The 21862-nt window shown below is 43.8% G+C and overlaps 1 protein-coding gene across 2 annotated transcripts in view; it reads left to right on the top strand.

Annotated features, from left to right (window-relative positions):
• Nucleotides 1-21862, top strand: part of LOC121533158 (protein kinase C alpha type) — a 215110-nt gene that overhangs the window by 119191 nt on the left and 74057 nt on the right. For both annotated transcript variants that reach the window (XM_045209673.1, XM_041838963.2), the window contains exons 4-5: nucleotides 4982-5093; nucleotides 10987-11115. In XM_045209673.1, the coding sequence (XP_045065608.1) occupies nucleotides 4982-5093; nucleotides 10987-11115 (241 nt within the window). The remainder of the gene's footprint in view (nucleotides 1-4981; nucleotides 5094-10986; nucleotides 11116-21862) is intronic.

Genomic DNA, 21862 nt, shown 5'->3' with positions numbered 1-21862 from the left:
TGCAACTTTCAATGCACTCCCTTCAATGATGCTGATGTGCGATTTACATCAGGCCTCCAACCATGTCACATAACAACATGATCTCAGTTTGCTATTCTATTGCAATGCCATGATCCACTATTCCTGTGGCATCTGACATCGCCTCTATCCGGAACAGTCTACGGAAAGAGATAAGAACTCCCTACTGTATTGACCTTTGTTTCTTAATGAGATTAAGTGCAAGATAGGACATGCAACTTTACTTACCATCCCCCATATTTGTCCTAGGTAGAAATATTGCCAACACCTATTTACTTTAGAAATTGCCCCAAAGGGAGTTTCAGTCGAGCAAGAGCTGGAATGTTTTCTCATCTATAAAAGAGTGCAGTATTGAAAATGAAAATGCAAGCAAGAAAACACAGAGTTATTGACAGGCAAGCCAATGGAATTAGTTTGTTGCATTGAAACAACTGACTGTAGCATTGAAACAACTGACTGCAACACGGAAACGTGAATGTTGTCACCATAGTGATCCTATTCAATTACTTAGTATTCTAATTCCTAGTTCTATGGTTGTAACATTGGCTTCAGAGTTTATAGGCCTGCATTACACTCTTTCATTTCATAGTTCAACAGCAAAGTAAGCTGTAAAATAGACCTTACCCTTTATAGGGAAGTATAGATCACTTTCAAACCACATACTGAGGAGACCCTTCCCTTTTTTAGGGTAAGAGCTACCACAGATAACTACAAAACATACTGTAGGTAGGGATGTTGCGGTGACCTTATTACCACCACACCGGCAGTCATGACCTGAGTAAAATTCTATGTGACCTTTGAGTCAACGGTAATCTCCTTTTGAATAACCTAGTAATAGGGAATGTTTTAATATCTTCGTATTGAATTGGGTGACACATTACCTTTAGCTATATAGAATATCTCACCATCTCCTCCTCTCTCTCCTTTATTCATTTCTCGAGCGTGCAGAGGCGCTGAAATATTTTTTGTTGTGAAACTATGTTACCATCGATGTTCCCGAACAGATTTCACTTGGTTTCCCAAATTAAGCACGGGGTAGCTGCAGGAACAAGGTTGGAGAGCCCATGGCATACATAGTCTGGGCGGAATATTACCCATCAGGCAGCGAGAGCATGCTCCTCAAACAGTGGTTGATGCGTGGAGTGAAATAAGTGTTCCTATATTTATGTCTCAGCTGCTCATATTAAGCACATGCTCCGCTATAAAACCAAAGTGGCCTACCCATCATCATTGAAAACGGACCGGCGGGAAAGCGCTCGGCCTCCATTCGCTATTCGAGATTATACAGATGACATGTCTTTTTTCCCCTGTCCCTGTTCATGCCCATTTGACATATTAGTAAAGACCAGATTAAATTGAGAATAGTCTGATGGGTGAAAATATGATCACTTGATGAGAGAACAGCTGTGCAGCCTGAGGCAAGGAACAGAGTGCAAGCTTTTTTTGCTACTTTCTCAAATCATCAATAGCCTATAGTTGCGTCATGCAGCCCATATATGTTTTGATTTCTAAGACATTCTAAGGTTTGTATCTTTCACAACTAAAGTTGCCAAATAACTCTAAATCTAGCATATAGGACCTGTTTCAAATTATCACTTTTATGCTCAACATAGCCACTTCATATGCGCACTCGCTCCGGAATGGGAAAAATATCGTTTTTATTTCAAGTTCAATTATATTCTTCTGACTATAAAATCATATAATGTAAAATAATGGCATGGGACTTATAAGCATCTCTTGTCTGCTAAATGAACAAGCCTACAGCCTATGGCATGGAGCATTACCAGATAACATACAGTAGGCCAACTCGTATTATTTTCTTCTGAAATACATTTTCTTAAAATCATAATGTTTCTTTAGACCTGAATAAAATAAGTAATGGATTTATTGGGATGGTGTATATTCAATTGATTTATTATACTTTTTAAAATGTAGATGTTGCAAAGGCGCGCATCAGCCTCTTGTATGTAGCTTGTATGCGTGGAGGCCTGGCGATAGTAAATGTGTTTATGTTAATTAATGATCAATTACCGTGAGCCTGGCATTTCTTTGCATGACAATAACTGGCTGACAAAATGTCATGACCGCCACAGCCCTACTGTAGGTATGAAGTAGATTTTCTACATGCAGAGCCCCATCTCAAATCTTCTTCTTTATCTCAGGATCTCTTTAATGCCATTATTATCAACATGTCTCGATCTCTTTTGAACATCGTAATTGACTTTACTTCAATATCTTTTAATCTCTTATTTATTTCAGTTATTTCATTTTTAAGATGGGCTAACAATAGATTTAATTTCCAGCGAAGCTCGGCATACTCTGTTCTGACCGGCCCGTGTAGGACTAACTCTTTTATCTCTAACTTCCTGTTCTCCGTGGCTATAAAAGTGAGTCATTATGATAATTGGTGTGATTTGACTATCCATATTCCAGTACGAACAAGGATCTGGTGACGTGTTGCGTCTCGTAAAGCTGTACGGGTTGGCCTGATTCTAAATAGGGGCTGTAAACCCCCCCACAGTCACGTTAGGAGATTACAACATAAAGCCAGACATGTAGTGCTACTGCTCCAGGGAGTCTACCATGCTCTACCATACTGAACTATGGTAGGCTGCAATACTGTTTGTAGGGGTGACAGATAAAGGGACACATTTTCTCTCCTTTTGATCTCCTACACTCGCTTAGACCTTTTATCTTTGTTCACCATGCTCCACTCTCCTATTTGATCTTGGACAAATTCTCCTATTTCATCTTGGACAAATCTTAGTGTATATTGGCACACAATGCTCTTTGGCCTCAATAACGCTCCTACCCTGGTCTGGGATCAGTTTCACAGCACACCTATCCAGGTGTTGCAGATGGCAGCTGGAGGGGCTGTATACTGACTTCAGAGCTGGGCTGTATACTGACTTCAGAGCTGCCCTTGATGATCCAGTGATAAGCAGGGAGAGATAATCATGTCAGAAAATAATATGGTTTCAGAAGTCTACTGCTTTGACTGGCTGTAAAATCTCAGCTAAAATTAGATTATGTATTTTCTCCTTTGTAATAGTAATGTAGGATGAAGTGGCCCCTATACACTGATCAAAGGTCAGTGTTTGTTTTTTCCCCCAATTGTTGAAGTTCCAGTTTGAGGAGTTAGCACCCGGGGTGCTGTGACATCAGTTCAAACATGTTATTTTATAATGATATACATTACTAGAACATGTCTACAACTCTAGTGAAACCCCAAATCAACATTGGTGTATAATATATTTCTCCTTTACTTTTCTGACATCTGTTAGTCATCTAATCAGTTTCACACCTACTTTCTTTGAAACAGATTGATATACTGTGATTCTCCATTAAAACAAAAACAAAAATCATAATGTATACCAAATCATTTATAGTGTATAAGACTGATTTAAAATGCACCAGCATCGCCTGGAGGACGGGGTTGTGTATTAGCAAGGTACTGAACTGATACATGAAGGCCATGGTCTGTTGCTCTTTGCCTCACACAAACCAATTACGGAGTGACACATTTTCACCCAATTACCACAAAGCTTATTGGTATGTACAGTTGAAGACTGTTTTTGCTGCTATTACCAGTTCGGAATTTAATGTGGTGTACACTACTGCTACAAAGTCACTGTTCCATTTCTTTGTATGTCCCAGTACATGCACAGTGCCTTCAGAAAGTATACACACCCATTTACTTTTTCCACATCTTGTTGGGTTACAGCCTGAATTTAAAATTGATTACATTTAGATTTTGTGTCACTGATTTACACACAATACCCCATACTATCAAAGTGGAATTTGAAGTTTTTTATATTAATAAAAAATGAATAGCTGAAATGTCTTGAGTCAATAAGTATTCAACCCCTTTGTTATGGCAATCCTAAATAAATGTCAACATTTTCTTCCCCTTTGACATTACAGAGTATTTTGTGTAGATCGTTGACCAAAAATTATAATTAAATTAATTTCAATCCCACTTCGTAACACAACAAAATGTGGAAAAGGTCAAGGGTGCGAATACCTTCTGAAGGCACTGTATATGTAAGAGTTGCACTTAGAGAGTACTGTTGTACATTAGATCAGTTCCATCTAGTCAAAAGTAAAAATGTAACATAAGGTGCAGCCATTGCTGTGGCTCAGACAATTGACCTACTGTAGAAGTTGGATTTTCACCTCAAGTGTGGCTGAAGTTAATTGATTGGACAACCACTTGAGTTTTTGATCATGGGTATTGGTCCAAATATGAGTGGTTCATAAAAAAAACAAGCGTGCCGATTGCAATCAATGCACAATCAGCGCTGGAATTTAGAGCCTGCGGGACAAGTTTTTGACAGCTTTTTATTTTTACACACCATTTAACAGCAGCCAGTCAGTGCAAAAGTGAATGAGAGGTTTGGAGATTGAGATGGTTCTATTTAGAAAAGTACTATATCCTCTCATTTGTAATTCTGTAAAAAAAATCCCTATTTCAATATTAAACAGAAATGATTTAGCCCTTAGCCTTGTGTGTTTAATTCATTTCATTTCCTTTTTGTTTCTTTCTTTTCCTCATAGAAAGATACGTTGTCAAGCCAGTGCTGTAGAACATGCTTTGTATAGACAGTACAAGTTTTTAGCACAAACTGGCTTTCTTTGAGGTTTTTCATTAAAAGGAAATTACTAGCGCTGACTCATTTCATGTTATCTCATGTATTGATTCCAATAGCAGTGTAGGATTATCAAAGCTTATTATTACTCTCATATCTTTTTCATATCCTGTCATGTCTGCCTCAGTTGAATAGTTTTTCCATCATTACTGTATCTGTGGAAAATGAACTTGGAGTAAAAAAAACAAAAAACATCTAACTCTACATCAATGTTTTGGGTACCTTTCTTCCTTTGCTCAACCACTCTGATCATACTGCGGATTGTACATGATCATACTTAACTAACTTCTCACCATATCTCTTTGTCTTTGCAGGACCCCAGAACCAAGCACAAGTTTAAGATCCACACCTATGGCAGCCCCACCTTCTGCGACCACTGTGGCTCTCTCCTGTATGGTCTCATCCACCAGGGGATGAAGTGTGACAGTGAGTAATGTACCTCTCCATCCACTTAGACTTGGAATCACTATACACACTACATAATGCATAGTGGCTCTGTTCCAAATGTCTACACTTGCATACTACTTAGTATGAGGCAACATATTGGGTATGCACTCTATCCAAGGGCAAGGGCTATTAGTACGGTATTGATATTGGAATGTAGCTGCAATGTCAGTTGGTATCAATGGCATACTTAAACCCTGTTTACATTTGCACTTTGAATTAGGGGACATATTCTGAAATGGAATTCTGAAAATCGGGCTGGGTCGGGGGAAACCCGGCCAGAGCAGCCCAGTTCCACAGCTGGTGCTAACCCGGTGATGCCGTTACTATGCAACCAGCAGCTGATCAGTGCTGTGTCTCATGTGGCTCAGTTGGTAGAGCATGGAGCTTGCAACGCCAGGGTTGTGGCGGGTTCAATTCCCATGGGGAACCAGTATGAAAAAGTATAGAAAATGTATGCACTCACTACTGTAAGTCGCTCTGGATAAGAGTGCCTGCTAAATGACTAAAATGTACAAATGTAAAATGCTGGTCTGGATGCTGACACGTTTAACTAGCTCATCTGAGTTTGTTGCTGTTAGCTAACACATGGACAAGCAGTACTGCAGTAGTCAGACATGACACGAATTACCACCATAGCTTGATCCTTCATTTTTTCTTGCACTACACAATCAACTTTTATGAGAACAGTCAGCCCTCGAATGCTAGCTAGCTTAACCTTAGCTTGTAAATCAGAGTTGAAATGAGCTAGCTAGCTAGCTAGCTAACGTGAGCTAGCATGGATTTTAGCTAGCCAGGTCATATTGAACGCTAGCTACATCCTATCAAACCTGTCGATTCATGGCTAACTGCATACATGGAGTGTGTCTGAAAGTGGGTGTGTCAACAGAAGTGGGAGGATCAACAGAAGTCTCCCGAGTGGCGCAGTGGTCTAAGGCACTAGCTGTGCCACTAGAGATCCTGGTTCGAATCCAGGCTCTGTCGTAGCCGGCCTCGACCGGGAGACCCATGGGGCGGCGCAAAATTGGCCCAGCGTCGTCCAGGGTAGGGGAGGGAATGGCCGGCAGGGATGTAGCTCAGTTGGTAGAGCATGGCGTTTGCAACGCCAGGGTTGTTGGTTCGTTTCCCACGGGGGGCCAGTATGAAAAAAAAAATGGAAAAAAAAATATATGCACTCACTAACTGTAAGTCGCTCTGGATAAGAGCGTCTGCTAAATGATTAAAATGTAAATGTAAGTGGGTGTATGGAAAGCGAATCAGCTAATTGGGCAAATTTGTTGCCACTCAAGACCGTTTTGCGTGGCTGATGGACTGCACGATGAGTCGAATGTTGATAACTGTAGCATTTTAGATAAGCCTAACCCTAACCCTTTTTTTTACCTTAACCTCCTTCACCTAACCTGCCACTTTAGTTATCCTAACCTGCTACGCATTTTAGCTAAGCCTAACCCTGAACCTTTTCCTAACCTAAACCTCATTCTCCTAACCTGACACGTTAATTCTCCTAACCTGCCACATTAATTATGACGCTACAAGCTTGGCAAACCTGTATTTAGGGAGTTTCTCCCATTCTTCTCTGCAGATCCGCTCAAGCTCTGTCAGCTTGGATGGGGAGCGTCGCTGCACAGCTATTTTCAGGTCTCAACAGAGATGTTCGATTGGGTTCAAGTCCGGGCTCTGGACTTGTCCCGAAGCCACTCCTGCGTTGTCTTGGCTGTGTGCTTAGGGTCATTGTCCTGTTGGAAGGTGAACCTTCGCCCCAGTCTGAGGTCCTGAGTGCTCTGGAGCAGGTTTTCATCAAGGATCTCTCTGTACTTTGCTCCGTTCATCTTTCCCTCGATCCTGACTAGTCTCCCAGTCCCTGCCGCTGAAAAACATCCTCACAGCATGATGCTGCCACCACCATGCTTCACAGTAGAGATGGTGCCAGGTTTCCTCCAGACGTGACACTTGGCATTCAGGTTAAAGAGTTCAATCTTGGTTTCATCAGACCAGAGAATCTTGTTTCTCATGGTCTGAGTCCTTTAGGTGCCTCTTGGCAAACTCCAAGCGGGCTGTCATGTGCCTTTTATTGAGGAGTGGCTTCCGTCTGGCCACCCTAACATAAAGGCCTGATTGGTGGAGTGCTGCAGAGATGGTTGTCCTTCTGGAAGGTTCTCCCATCTCCACAGAGGAACTCTGGAGTTCTTGGTCACCTCCCTGACCAAGGCCCTTCTCCCCCGATTGCTCAGTTTGGCCGGGCGGCCAGCTCTAGGAAGGGTCTTGGTGGTTCCAAACTTCTTCTATTTAAGAATGATGGAGGCCACTGTGTTCTTGGGGACCTTCAATAATGCAGAAATTTTTTGGTACCCTTCCCCAGATCTGTGCCTCGACACAATCCTGCCTCAAAGCTCTACGGACAATTCCTTCGACCTCATGGCTTGGTTTTTGCTCTGACATGCACTGTCAACTGTGGGACCTTAAATAGACAGGTGTGAGCCTTTCCAAATCATGTCCAATCAAATGAATTTACTCAAATCAAGTTGTAGAAACATCTCAACGATGATCAATGAAAACAGGATGCACCTGAGCTCAATTTTGAGTCTCATAGCAAAGGGTCTGAATACCTATGTAAAATAAGGTATTTCAGTTTAAATGTTTTATAAATTTGCTAAAATGTCTAAATACCTGTTTTCACTTTGTCATTATGGGGTATTGTGTGTGTATATTGATGAGGATTTTATTTTATCCATTTTGGAATAAGGCTGTAACGTTACAAAATGTGGAAAAAGTCAAGGGGTCTGAATACTGTACATGGCAGTCTGGCTAGTACTGGCAGGAGTATGGGGTAACATTAGTTACAGCGTGGTGAGGATGAATTCAATTCTTTCTTAAACATCTTGCTATCTAGCTAGTTGTAGACTTTCTACAACATTTCGGTAGCTAGCTAGCAACATTAGCGAAGCTAGATGCATAGTCACATTGGCTACCTAGCAACATGACATCATTTCTAAATTCTGGAGGCAGTGGAAACACAATTCGAGATAGCCCACCAAGGCCCAACCCAGGTTGATTTCTAAGTTCCAATGGAAACAAGGCTTTAGATGTTGTAACTTAGACGCAGGGAGTCAGGAAGCAGGTGCAGTTAGTGAGTTTAATAACTACTAACATGGAATGAAACAAAACAAGAGAAGCGTCTGACATGGAAACACAAGCAATACTACCTGATGACTAGTAACAAAGGAGTGCTATATGAATTGTAAGTAATCAGGGAGTAATGAAGTCCAAGTGTGACTGATGATGAGACGCAGGTGTGCGTAATGGTGGTTGCCAGGTGTGTGTGAAGATGGGTTGCCAGGACCAGTGGTTAGCAGACCGGCGACGTCGAACGCCGGAGGGGAGGAGCGGGAGTAGACGTGACAGTACCCCACCCTGACTCGCGGCCCCAGCTGCAGGACGACACTGGCCAGGGGGACGGCCCCGAGGGCGAGGAGCGAGCCGGTCCGGACGGCGAAGGTGGAAATCAGATGATGTTGGGATCTAGAATGTCGTCCACTGGAACCCAACACCGCTCCTCTGGACCGTACCCCTCCCAGTCCACCAGGTACTGGAGTCGACCCCCACGATGTTGGGAGTCCAGGAGGGATCTGATGGCATAGGCGGGGCTTCCCTCGATGTCCAGGGGAGGTGGAGGGGTGTTGTGGGGGACGGCATCAGCCAGGGGACCAGGAACCACCGCCTTGAGGAGGGAGACGTGAAAATAGGGTGAGATCCGGTAGTTAGAGGGGAGTTGTAATCTGTATGTTACCTCGTTCACCCTCCGGAGGACCTTGAACGGCCCCACAAACCGGGGACTCAGCTTCTTACAGGGCAGGCAGAGCGGGAGGTTCCTGGTGGAGAGCCAGACGCATTGTTCCATAACTCTTCTGCGCGCCTGAACCACTCGTCCACCGCAGGAGCTTCGGTCTGGCTCGGAGTCCACGGGGCCAGGGCTGGCTGGTAACCCAGAACACACTGGAAGGGAGTCAGCCCAGTGGAGGAATGGTGCATCGAATTCTGGGCATATTCCAGGCCCACTCCCCCTGCCGGTCCTGGCAGTGACTCCTCAGGAACTTCCCCAGCTCCTGGTTCATCCTCTCCACCTGCCCGTTAGACTGAGGCCGGTACCCAGAAGTGAGGCTGACCATGACCCCCAGCTTCTCTATAAAGGCTTTCCATACCCGTGACGTGAATTGGGGGCCACGGTCGGAGACTATATCCTCCGGAAGGCCATAGTGCCGGAAGACCTGCTGGAACAGTGCCTCAGCGACCTGGAGAGTGGTAGGGAGCCCATAGAGAGGGATGAAACAGCATGATTTAGAGAATATGTCCACTATCATCAAAATGGTGATAAAACCATCAGAAGAGTACAAACTGAACATGAATTGACATAGTGGGCTATGTCCTGCGCCAAAGGGGGCCACCAGTATTTATCAGAAAGGGATTGGATAGTGCAGGTGATACCTGGGTGTCCTGCGGTGAGGGATGTGTGTGTCCAGGTCATCAGCCGATCTCTCACCCTTGTGGGTACATAGATGCGCTCTGGAGGGCAGGTGGTAGAAGTGGGTTCCCTTTCCAGAGCCTGGCGGATGTCCACATCTACGTCCCAACACACGGGGCCAACGATACGGTAGGACTGATTGATGGGCTGGTGAACACTCACAGGGCCCTCAACCGTCATGGAACCACAGGGTACGAGAGAGCAGGTCCTTCGACATCCTGGTCCCCAGGCGGTAATTTTCATACTCGACCATGTGATGGTGGGATTGTGACTTTGGAGCAATGGGAGGCCGAGAATTACCTTGTGTACAGGTGCGGAGGTGATGAAGAAGGGAAGGCTTTTCCTGCTCTTCCATAGCCGTCCCCAGTTGTGCCAGCTGGTCGTGGCGTTGGCGAAGTAGGTGTCTCTGTTCGCTGACCATCTGGAAGATGTCCTGATTAACTGCTGCTTCCATTTGGTGACGTAGTATTCTGAAACGTAGACGCAGGGAGTCAGAAAACAGGTGCAGTTAGTGAGTTTAATAACAACGAGCATGGAACGACACAAAACAACAGACGTGTCTGACATGGAAACACAAACAATACTACCTGATGACTAGTAACAAAGGAGTGCTATATGAAGGGTAAGTAATCAGGGAGTAATGAAAGGTGTGCATGAAGATGGGTTGCCAGAACCGGTGGTTAATAGACCGGCGACATCGAACGCCGGAGGGGAGGAGCGGGAATAGATGTGACAGATGTGCTCAAAGTACATTCAAACATAACTTTATTGACATCGCTCGTACTGCACAGGACACAATGATATTCAATTACAATGCTGTAATATTGCCCAATTATGTTTTCCATTATTTAAAACTGCATTTCCATTTTCTGTCCATTCCTTCCAGCAATTTCCGCTCTAAAACCCACACATGATTCACTCTGTCCAGAGATCTTTAAATATACATTATCAAAGCTGCTGCGTGGCTTCATTAGTGCAATTCCCTCAGTCTTATGATTTTCATATGTGATAAAGCACGAATGACTTTAAATCAATGGTAAATAGTACATAATATCTCTTCACCAGAGCTGGCGTGTAATATTAATTATGACTCAGGGCTATATATAAATAGGGATTATGTTATGGTTGGAAAATGACTTTGGCACACACTGGCTGTTCTAATCATACTGCATATTAGATTATCATCATGTCTTTTTAATTGCGGGTTTATATATTGTAGACTAGAGGCTACACCTGGCTTTTTGACTTCATAAATAAAGCACATCAGTTTTTGCTTAAACCATCATTTTTAGATTGTTTACCTTTCTTCCGTCTCTCCTGCTGTCTCTCTCTTTCTGTCTGTCTACATCCCTTCAGCCTGTGACATGAACGTGCACAATCAGTGTGTGATGAACGTGCCCAGCATGTGCGGGACGGACCACACCGAGAGGAGGGGACGCCTCTACCTGAAGTGTGAGGTCACAGAGGACAAGCTGCAGGTCACAGGTAGGCCTCCGGACCTTACCATCTATAAGACAAATCTATTTCTCAGTGTGTGTCCCAAATGGCACCCTACTCCCTTTATAGTGCACTACTTTTGACCAAGGCCCACAGGGATCTGATCAAATGCAGTGCACTATGAAGGGAATAGGGTGCCATTTCAGGCACGTCCGTTGCCTTCTTCCCCAGTGGGGTTGTGATGTGTAATGGCTGACAGAGCTTCCTCTTACCTTTTCATAATCAGTCCCAACCATCAGTCCCCAACCACTTTAGCTGTCAGCTTCCTGTTACAGCCCCATCTTGACTGATAAGAAAGAAACAGCTTCTGGCCACAAATCCACTCACAGCATGGATCGCTTCCACCGGGCAGTCATCACCACTGATTCCTGGCAATCTGTGTATGTGTGTTCGTTCTTGTGTGTGTGTGTGTGTGTGTGTGTGTGTGCATGTGTGTGTGTGTACATGTGTGTTCCCTTAGCCTACATCGATTTCTATTTACACAACTGTCAATCGCATCGATAGGCCCAGGCTTTGAAAACCATTCCATTGTAAAAACACCTGTTCCCAGTTCAATAGATGAAGTGAACTGGTTGTCATACCAAATATCTCCTTTGTCTGTTTTTGAGTGACAGCAGCCCAGAGACAGTAGGAGGTGAGGCAACCATCACTTAATAAAAGCCAGTCTGCAGCCTACAGAGACACGGGTCAATACCCTTTGGTATACAGATCAATACTGTGTGTGGTTTCCAAATGGCACCCTATTCCCTATATAGTGCACTACTTTTGGCCACAGCCCATGTACAGTCACGACAAACCCTGTTCATTTTTTAAACCTTTTTGAACATACGTAGGGGTATATCTGTGTGGGCTTAGCCAGAAACAGGTGTCTCTCTTTTTGCGGCCAGTGGCCGTTGTGCCCTTGGCCCGGAGTGCTGCATTGTGCCCTGCTCCCTGAGTGCTGCACGCTCACATGGCTCTCCATCACGTGATCGGGTCTTTCTCACAGGCTACAAGTGAAGACAGACACATCGGGGACGAACTGTGCGCGTCCTTATCCAATTCCGAGGTGCATATTGAAGATATTGGAAGAACTGTCCACATTTACTTTTCGTCAGCCAACAAGATGAGTAGGCCTAACGAACAGCAAATGCACTAGTCTATGTCAATCTACTTTCCCCCATAGTACAAAAGTTGACCTATTCTGTGCGAGAAATAAATATTCCAAACATAGTCTGGGACAGTTGTGGGATGCGATAGATCCCAAATTAATACAACCACTAGCATCAAAAAACCTTTTTTACGCAATGTGGCTGACGCAACAGATCAGAACATTTAGCTTAAAATGTTGATAAACTATTAGGCTATTTCTTCACATTATAAGCACAGCAATGCGCACATGACAGTAGGCTGTAAGCGTGAATGTTCCATTAGCGGGAAAACACCATTATCAAAAGTGACCGCAAATGTGATTATGCATGTAATGCTTTCATTATAAAGGTGCATTTTTATGGTGAAAATGATCTTCCCCAAACTTGAAACTCACGCGTTGCTTATGTATGTCAGTTAGTGTCACGCCCTGGCTCTGGGGACTCTTATATGTTGAGCCAGGGTGTGGATTGTCTATGTTGTATTTTCTATGTTTTGTTCTAGGTCGTGTAGATCTATGTTGGCCAGGGTGGTTCCCAATCAGAGGCAGCTGATTCTCGTTGTCTCTGATTGGGAACCATACTTAGGCAGCCTGTTGGCACTAGTTATTTGTGGGATCTTGTTCTGTATAGGTTTGTGTTGGTGAACCTTTTGACTTCACATATCATTTTGTTGTTTTGTTGCTTTGTATAAAGTACTCATTAAAAGATGTACGCCTATCACGCTGCGCCTTGGTCCGCTTCTTACGACGATCGTGACAGTTAGGCTCTACACCCCTTGTAAAGCGGATGAATGTGCTTAATTTTAAGAAGTTATTTGGCCATTTTAGCTGTGATACAAACCTTATCAAAACATATAGTCCTATGGGCTAGGCTACATGAGGTGTGCTATGATTTGAAAAAGTCGCCAAAAAAAGGCATTGTTTCTTGTGCCGGACATCATTCACAAGTGATAAAATATAATATATAAAGTGATAGGCTAATATTGTCACCCATCAGACTATTCTTGATTTAATCTTGTCTTTACATATACTAAATAATATATGTGTGAAATTTGTTTTGACTTAGAATGGACCATTGTCATGCACCTGTCTCAAAACAGGGCCAGCGGGAAAAAATACATGTCATCTATGCACTTAAATAGCGAATGGAGGACGCTCTTTCCATGGTTCATTTTCATGCCAGCCATGTAGGCTATACTCCTGTTGTGAAGATAAGGAATGTGCTTAATATTAGGAAAGTTTAGAAATAAAAATTGTAAGTCTATAGAAAGCTGATGGGAACCTCCTCTTTTTAGTAGAGGCCATCACTGTTTTCTCACGCAATTGCATAACCTATAGAAATGTTGCGCAACATGAGCTCATGGGCTCTCATGAAGTGTTTGATTCAATTTTCGATTACATTTGCATTGATGGCAGAGTGATTAGAGGGACAATAGAGTGCTGAGTACCAGGTAGTTAGCAAGTTGGGTAGGCTTCTAATGACCATCAGAAGCATCAGAGCTTGGAGAAGACTAATTACCATGACTAAACGGTCACCTGGAATTTGACTGCCTTCATTACTGTTGACCGCCGGTGTGGCGGTATTACGGTCACCGCAACATCCCTACCCACCACACCACACATAGGGCTGTAGGAAATTGGAAACATGTACACACAGTCAGTCCATTAACTGGTTAAGCTGGGGTCACCAAATTTTGTAAATTTTGTAAATTTTTAGTCATTTAGCAGACGCTCTTATCCAGAGCAGTTAGTGAGTGCATACAGTTTTCATACTGGCCCCCCGTGGGAATCGAACCCACAACCCTGGCGTTGCAAGCGCCATGCTCTACCAACTGAGCTACAGGAGGCCTTTAGCCTCCTGTATCACATTCCCTCAACACACAGTTATCACTTTATCACCCACGAGATGGAAGCAACCCCGGAAATATTCCATCAAATAGGGCAGTGATCTTTGGCTTAAGTTCATTCCAAAGGGTAAAACACACACTGTTAACATTAAGTTTCCTTTTCCAGGGAACTGATAATGCCAAGTCATGTACTTGTCATACAGCACTTGCCCTAAATCTTCCATTATTGAGAGTTCACTCTAGAACCATATTAGCTCTATTATGTATCCCCAAATGTTTTGTTAGATAGAAAATTGCAGTTCAGTTCAGCTCAGTCCAGATAAACTTGTTTCCCTCCGATATGTGAGGTCACTTTTCACTGCCCAATCAGACGCCTGGCTGGCTGCCAAGCGCCCAAACCAGACCTGACGTGTGTGTATAATTTGAGGGTGGCTTCCCTCCGTCGGCATAATTGCTAGTGTGAAATTAAGTGCAGGGGAGGAGGAAGGAATCAGGAACAGGAAGGGGAGTGGACCATTTAAAACTTTCCCAATCCAATCTAGTTACAGAGAGAAAATAGCACTAGGAAGTGGAGATAGGATGACCCATGTACTGTACTATACTTTATAGCCCTGTTCTAATGTTGAAATGCATTCTTCTTTCCTCCACCCCTTCATGCAATCATTAATCTAATCTATTTTGGATAGGTGAGAGTAAGGGTTCCACTGTATAGCTTAACACCAACCCAGTCAAATCAGTGATAGCAAAGGGATCAAAGGAGGAAGGAAGGATGCGTTTTGAAAGTATTGGCACCGGGCCTACAAAAACGTTAAGGAGATACTACAGGGCAGTGCAGCCCTAGAACATCAAGGACTCTGTGTGGGCACCCATCATATGACACTGTCGGAGGAAGGAGAAGAGAGCAAAGAGTGCCAAGCCATGTTGCTAACAAATACAGACCCACGTCTATTCCAATTGAGTATATGTGTCTCAATGTATCCCTTATCCCTTGGCTGGCGGTAGCCTTCCCAAGCAGCCTTCAACTAAGTGTCACTCCCTTAATCTAAGTGTCACTTTCACTCAATCAGTTCTGCTTCAAGGGGTTTTCTGGCTTTTGGCTGGCTTCTCCTTGGAACATTCTGCTTCTGTTTAACTCTATTTAGCTTCAGTACAGAGCAGCGGTCACCGTTCCACTGGGCTCGGCTATGCTATGGCTATGAGTCACACAAACACTCAAACAAACACAAACACACACACACACAAACACAAACACACACGCACACAAACATTCCTGTAGCTAAATCGCTAAATGCTCTTCTCATAAACAATTAGTGCTAGCTCGCTAACTGCTCTTCCCGTCAACAGACAGACAGGTCATATTGAAACGCTGATTAGGGCTCATCTAAAGTGGACAGAATGCTAAATGCACTGGCAGCCAAACAGGATATGGAGCTCTCTCTTTATACTGAAATGTGTTATAGTGGGATATGATGGAGCCAGGAAAGCTGTGATGAAGCTGGACCTCACTGGGGAAAGTAGATTCTTGATTTGAAGAGGTTTATGTTGGCTAGGTGTTAGCAACACCTGGGTAGTCATTTCATAACAGCTAATATTATCATTCTTTGGCAGTGTTATGATTATGTCATTATGCAAAAATGCTAAAAATAATATAACAAACTTTTCACATTAGTAAATTATGACATTTCTATCAAATGTTTACTTACATAAGTCATTTCAATTAATATGAGGTACAAATGCAGCTAACTGGTCCAAAAGGATTTTCCACCTTTTCCACATTAAAGTTAACTTCCTCGTTCCTATGATAGGAATGTAATGCATTTTCCCAGGCAGGCAGACAAACAGACACACTCAAACTTAGCCAGTGTGTTTGCGTTGCCCTGCTTATTGGTTCCCTGTAAAGCACATGCTTGGCTGTTTAGCAGCACAAGGCCTAATATACGGCTGGATTCCCTTAGCATTCCCTGGGCTAACATGATATCCATCACATTACTCCACAGCTCTTTTGTTGCTTCACCTTTTCTAAATGAGCCTGTCAGTCAGACACAGGGCCTTGTCTTACACATCAGTTCTATCTTTGCCAATCGCCACTTTGAGTAGCCTTCAAGTCACTCGGACAGCGTCCACACAACTTTATAATAATAATAATATATGATATACTTACTGCTGATGGGATGTCAAAGTAATGCGAGCAGTGCAAACTATACTGAACAAAAATATAAACGCAACATGTAAAGTATTGGTCCCATGTTTCATGAGCTGAAATACGCACAAAAAGCTTATTTCTCTCAAATTTGGAGCACACATTTGTTTACATTCCTGTTAGTAAGCATTTCTCATTTTGCCAAGATAATCCATCCACATGACAAGTGTGGCATATCAAGAAGCTGATTCAATAGCATGGTCATTACACAGGTGCACCTTGTGCTGGGGACACTAAAAAGCCACTCTAAAATGTGCAGTTTTGTCACACAACACAATGCCACAGATGTCTCAAGTTTTGAGGGAGCGTGCAATTGGCATGCTGACTGCAGGAATGTCCACCGGAGCTGTTGCCAGATAATTTAATGTTCATTTGTCTACCATAAGCTGCCTCCAACGTTGTTTTAGAGAATTTGGCAGTACTTCCAACCGGCCTCACAACCGTAGACCACGTGTAACCATGCCAGCCCAGGACCTCCACATCCGTCTTCTTCACCTGCGGAATCATCTGAGACAAGCCACCCGGACAGCTGATGAAACTGTGGGTTTGCACAACTGAATAATTTTTGCACAAACTGTCAGAAACTGTCTCAGGGAAGCTAATCTGCGTGCTCTTCGTCCTCACCAGGGTCTTGACCTGACTGCAGTTCGCATCGTAACTGACTTCAGTAGGAAAATGCTCACCTTCACAGGCCACTGGCATGCTGGAGAAGTGTGCTCGTCACGGATGAATCCCGGTTTCAACTATACCGGGCAGATGGCATTGTGTGGCGAGCGGTTTGCTGATGTCAACGTTGTGAATAGAGTGCCTCATGGTGGCGGTGGGGTTATAGTATGGGCAGGCATAAGTTATGGACAACGAGCACAATTGCATTTTATCGATTGCAATTTGAATGCACAGAGATACCGTGACTAGATCCTGAGGCCCATTGTCTTGCCATTCATCCGCCGCCATTACCTCATGTTTCAGCATGATAATGCACAGCCCCATGTCGCAAGGCTCTGTACACAATTCCTGGAAGCTGAAAATGTCCCAGTTCTTCCATGACCTGCATACTCACCAGACATGTCACCCATTGAGCATGTTTGGGATGCTCTGGATCGACGTGTACGACAGCGTGTTCCAGTTCCCGCCAATATCCAGCAACTTCACACAGCCATTGAAGAGAAGGGGGACAACATTCCACAGGCCACAATTAACAGCCTGATCAACTCTATGTGAAGGAGATGTGTCACGCTGCATTAGGCAAATGGTGGTCACACCAGATACTGACTGGTTTTCTGATCCACGTCCCTACCTTTATTTTTAAGGTATCTGTGACCAACAGATGCATATCTATACTCCCAGTCATGTGAAATCCATGGATTAGGGCCTAATGAATTTATTTCAAATGACTGATTTCCTTATGAAATGTGACTCAGTAAAATCGTTGAAATTGTTGCATGTTGCGTTTATATTTTTATTTAGTGGATCACCATTCTGACGAAATGGATTTGAATTTTGTGGCTATTTACTGACAGCAAGGCATCATAATGACAAGTGTTGCGTGTGTGTGTGTGTCTGTCGGCCTGCCTTTCTGTCTGTCCGTCCATCGTCTGTGTCTGTGTGTATATCATACACTTAACTAGCCTATACAGACTTAACTAGCCTATACTCAGCCCTGCCTTCCCACATCTTAGAGCCGTACAATTTGGTTTCATTTGGTTTATCAGACCTCCGAACATTTGAATACACAGTTTACGCATGGCTCGTTGTTTACGCATGGCTCGTCACCTCAACGAGATTCCTAGCGCTGAGGTGAATATTCAGGGGTGAATTCTAACTTTTCACTTAGTCATGCATTGATGTCAATGGGAGACTAAGTGAAAATCAAATTTAAGTGGAAATTAGGATTCTCCCCTTAGACAGGGTGGTCCTCTTCCTCATCCTCCTTCTCCTTCTCATATCACACCATGTCTAAGTGCTCTGTGTATTGAGCTGAGGAACTTAGGGGTTTACCTTTTAAACCGACAAGGAAAACAAACCCAGAGTCATCACCCAGGTGCCTTCAGAACATGCACACTACCCTGCCTCTTCAAGATCTAAAATCATACCTGTATTCTCATACACACACACACACACACACACACACACACACACACACACACACGCACACGCACACGCACACGCACGCACATGCACACACACTCACACACATACACATACACATGCACACACACACACTCACACACTCACACTCACACACACACTCCAGTATTGGTAAGGGCCAGGAGGACAGCTGGCCTATGACACCTCTCCTTCCTGCATCAGGAAGACCACATATAGCGTCAGTGACGTCACTCGTCACCAGAATTTCCCCATAGAGGACAGGAAGTGACTGCTCTGGCACAGGAAGAATGGTGGCTCCACTTGACTTCTCCGTGATGCCTGGAGAAAGAGAGACAGAGAGCGACAGATAGAGACAGAGAGAGAAACAGAGAATGAGAAAGAGAGGGGGCAAATAGAGCGGGATGAGTGAGGGAGATGGAGAGAGCGAGCTATGGAACGGGAGAGAACAGAGAGGGTGAAATGCTTGCAGGAAAGGCAAAACACAGATGGGTGAAATCGCTATGACAGGAATGGTGCCGTAGGGAGCTAATTGGACAGAACCAGCTTTTTTTTGTTCCGGTTGAGGACAAACCTCGGGGTACATGCCTTCCACCTTCTCTTCTTCTCTCAAACACAGAGTCCATTCTCTCCCTCTGTGTGTTGCTCTGTTGTTCCGTTGTTTTGTCTCGGGCCTCAGCCTTTGTTCATTGAGACAGGGTGGTATTGTTTCTGTTTCTGTTTTGTACCTCTGGACATGGTAGGTTTGAAGAGAGGGGAAGGAGGTTTGGGTGGCTCAGAATGATGCACACAGAGACTGACAAATGCTCATAAATACACACTCAGTCAATCAAACCCATAAAAACATTAATACAGACAGACCAGACAGACCAGACCAGACAGATGTCTGTGTGCATGTTTGGTTTTATGCTTGGTACTGGTACCCTGTGTATATAGCCATGTTATCGTTACTCATTGTGTATTTATTATTTGTGTTATTCTTTTTCTATTTATTCCTTGTGTTATTCTTTTATTTTATTTTAATGTTTTTAGACTATTTCTCTTTTTTTCTCTCTGTGTTGTTTGGAAGGTCCCTGAAGTAAGCATTTCACTGTTAGTCTACACCTGTTGTTTACGAAGCATGTGACAAATAACATTTGATTTGATTTGATTGGTGTGTAATTGTGGCCTGTTAGTCATGGGAGAGTGTGTGTGTGAGGATGAGAGGTGTAATTAGTCTGACTCATGGCTCGGCTCTGCAAAACCTCAATCTAGAACAACCCCCTCATCCCCAGGCTCTTTCTGTCTCTCCTTCCTTCTTTTTAGTTAAACACGTTTCAATCTCCTGCTTTTTTGTTTTTCCCACTCTCCATCCATCTCGATCTCTTGCGTTTTGTCTCTTTTTTTGCACTCCTTTTCATCCATCTCTCTCTTTTGGATGTCGTTATCCCTCATCCCTCTGTTCTTTCTCTCTTTCAGTCCCTCAAATTATAATCGAACTGGGCCTCAGCCTCCTCAAATTCTAATCGTCTTTTCGTGGCCTCATTCTTTTCATTTACAATGGCAGCTTTCCTGTGTTTTGTCGCTCTGGTCTTTGAATCTCTGATTCATAACATGATATAGAGCCATGAGTACACTGTCTGTCTAGACTCTGTAGACGGCGTGATTGACATGGCATCAGAATATGTTACATGGCAGACATCATTAGGTAGTTTCTCTGAGGTAATACTAGGAAAGAGGCAGGAGGATTGACGTGTTGCCAGTTAGGGAGTATTAGCTCTACATCTGTGTCTAGTCAATAGCACATTTTGGTAAGAAGCTATAGAACTTTACAAAGGTGAATATTGGCCTACCACCCTTGGCTATCAATGCTATATCCAAGTCTTGGCTTTCACCTGCATACAGGACACCATTGTCTGCATTCAATAGTCGTCTGTCTTTGCTGTCACGAAAGCTGAAGAAATCCTTTTCAGCTTGGCCGCTGGCCTTTGTGAGCTGTCAATCACATTACAATCAATCAGATTTGCTGTGTATTATACAGCACTTGCTCTCAGGATCCATAATGCTCTCTTTTCTAGTTAACAAAGAGAAACTGATACAGGGTCTGCTTCCCAAATGGCACCCTATCAAAAGTAGTGTACTATATAGGGAATAGGGTGCCATTTGGGATGCACCCATTGCCTGCATACTATTACCCCTCCCACTCCCACATAGTCTGCAATGTGGATTCAATTTACTTAGTGCCAGTATAAACTGGCACAGTCTTTCCCTCCATGAGGCCCACAGTTTTTTCCTTATTCTAATCTCTCCACTAAATACTTCACTGTTGTTGATAATGACCCTAGCAGGCCACCGTAGCGGCTGGGTCTGTGAATCAGCTGTAATTACCAGGCCTAGGAATTAAATAAAATCCTGCGAATTAAATAAAATCCTGATTGCCTTCATGTGATTCAAAAGGAGCCTGGTTGGATGATTAAATCAAGGGGTTTGTCCGTAGAAACACTCTACAGGCAAATTAGGAATTCTCTATATGCCAGTGATGACGGTGTTGGCGGTGATGACGATGTTGACTGTGGTGATGGTTGTGACCGTTGTGGTGATGCTCAACAGTTACTGACACAAATGAGGTCACTGAACCTCACACTGCACATTTATTACCCATCTGACCTACTATATCACACCTCCAAAGACAGGCAATGTGTAACCCAAGCAGTCCCAGCCTTGTGGTGGGACAGGATAAGGAGGGGGACTTATGGGAGGAGTGGGTATGGCGAGGGGTTCCTAGATTCATAGATTGTTTACCAAAGGAGGAGGAGGCGGCCTAACATGTAAGACTTGAGTGTTGGAGGAGGGTGGTTAAGTTCAGCCTCAAAAGAGAGAATGCTTTGTGTAGTTAGACCATTTATGTGGATTTAAAAGCCCTCCAGAGTTGACCTGCAATGTTGGGTCAACTCTCTGGGCAACCAGAAACTTCATGGGTGCGGTTTCCCGGACACTAAGCCTAGTCCTGGACTGAAAAGCAAGCTCAGTGGAGAATCTCCATTGAAAGTGCTTTTTAGTCCAAGACACCAGAACATATATATTTAGTCGATTGGAAGTGGCTGCAAAGACAAATGTGCATGTAAACTGAAACGCACGCTTTCTAACCTGCCGCACACGCACTCAGTCAAATGCATGCATGCATGCATACACACACACACACACACACACACACACACACACACATCCTGACTCCTCAGCGGGGCTCCCAGATGGAGCACTGCTTTCCCAGTCTTTCTCTCTCTGCCGTTGAGCTGCATGACTCTACGCCAGGCAGGGATCGCTGTCGCCTAATGACACTCGCTGTACCTCACCTGTCACACTGTGCTGAAGACACACACACACACAGGGATAGAATCACACAATAGCAAATGCACACACAACACACACACACACACACGTACACTCATACACACACAAGCGTACACTCACACA

This window comes from Coregonus clupeaformis, chromosome 30 (genome assembly GCF_020615455.1).
Source record: "Coregonus clupeaformis isolate EN_2021a chromosome 30, ASM2061545v1, whole genome shotgun sequence".
In the NCBI taxonomy this organism is placed as follows: domain Eukaryota; kingdom Metazoa; phylum Chordata; class Actinopteri; order Salmoniformes; family Salmonidae; genus Coregonus; species Coregonus clupeaformis.
The sequence above is the reverse complement of the archived record's forward strand: the minus strand, read 5'-3'. Positions and strand labels throughout refer to the sequence as shown.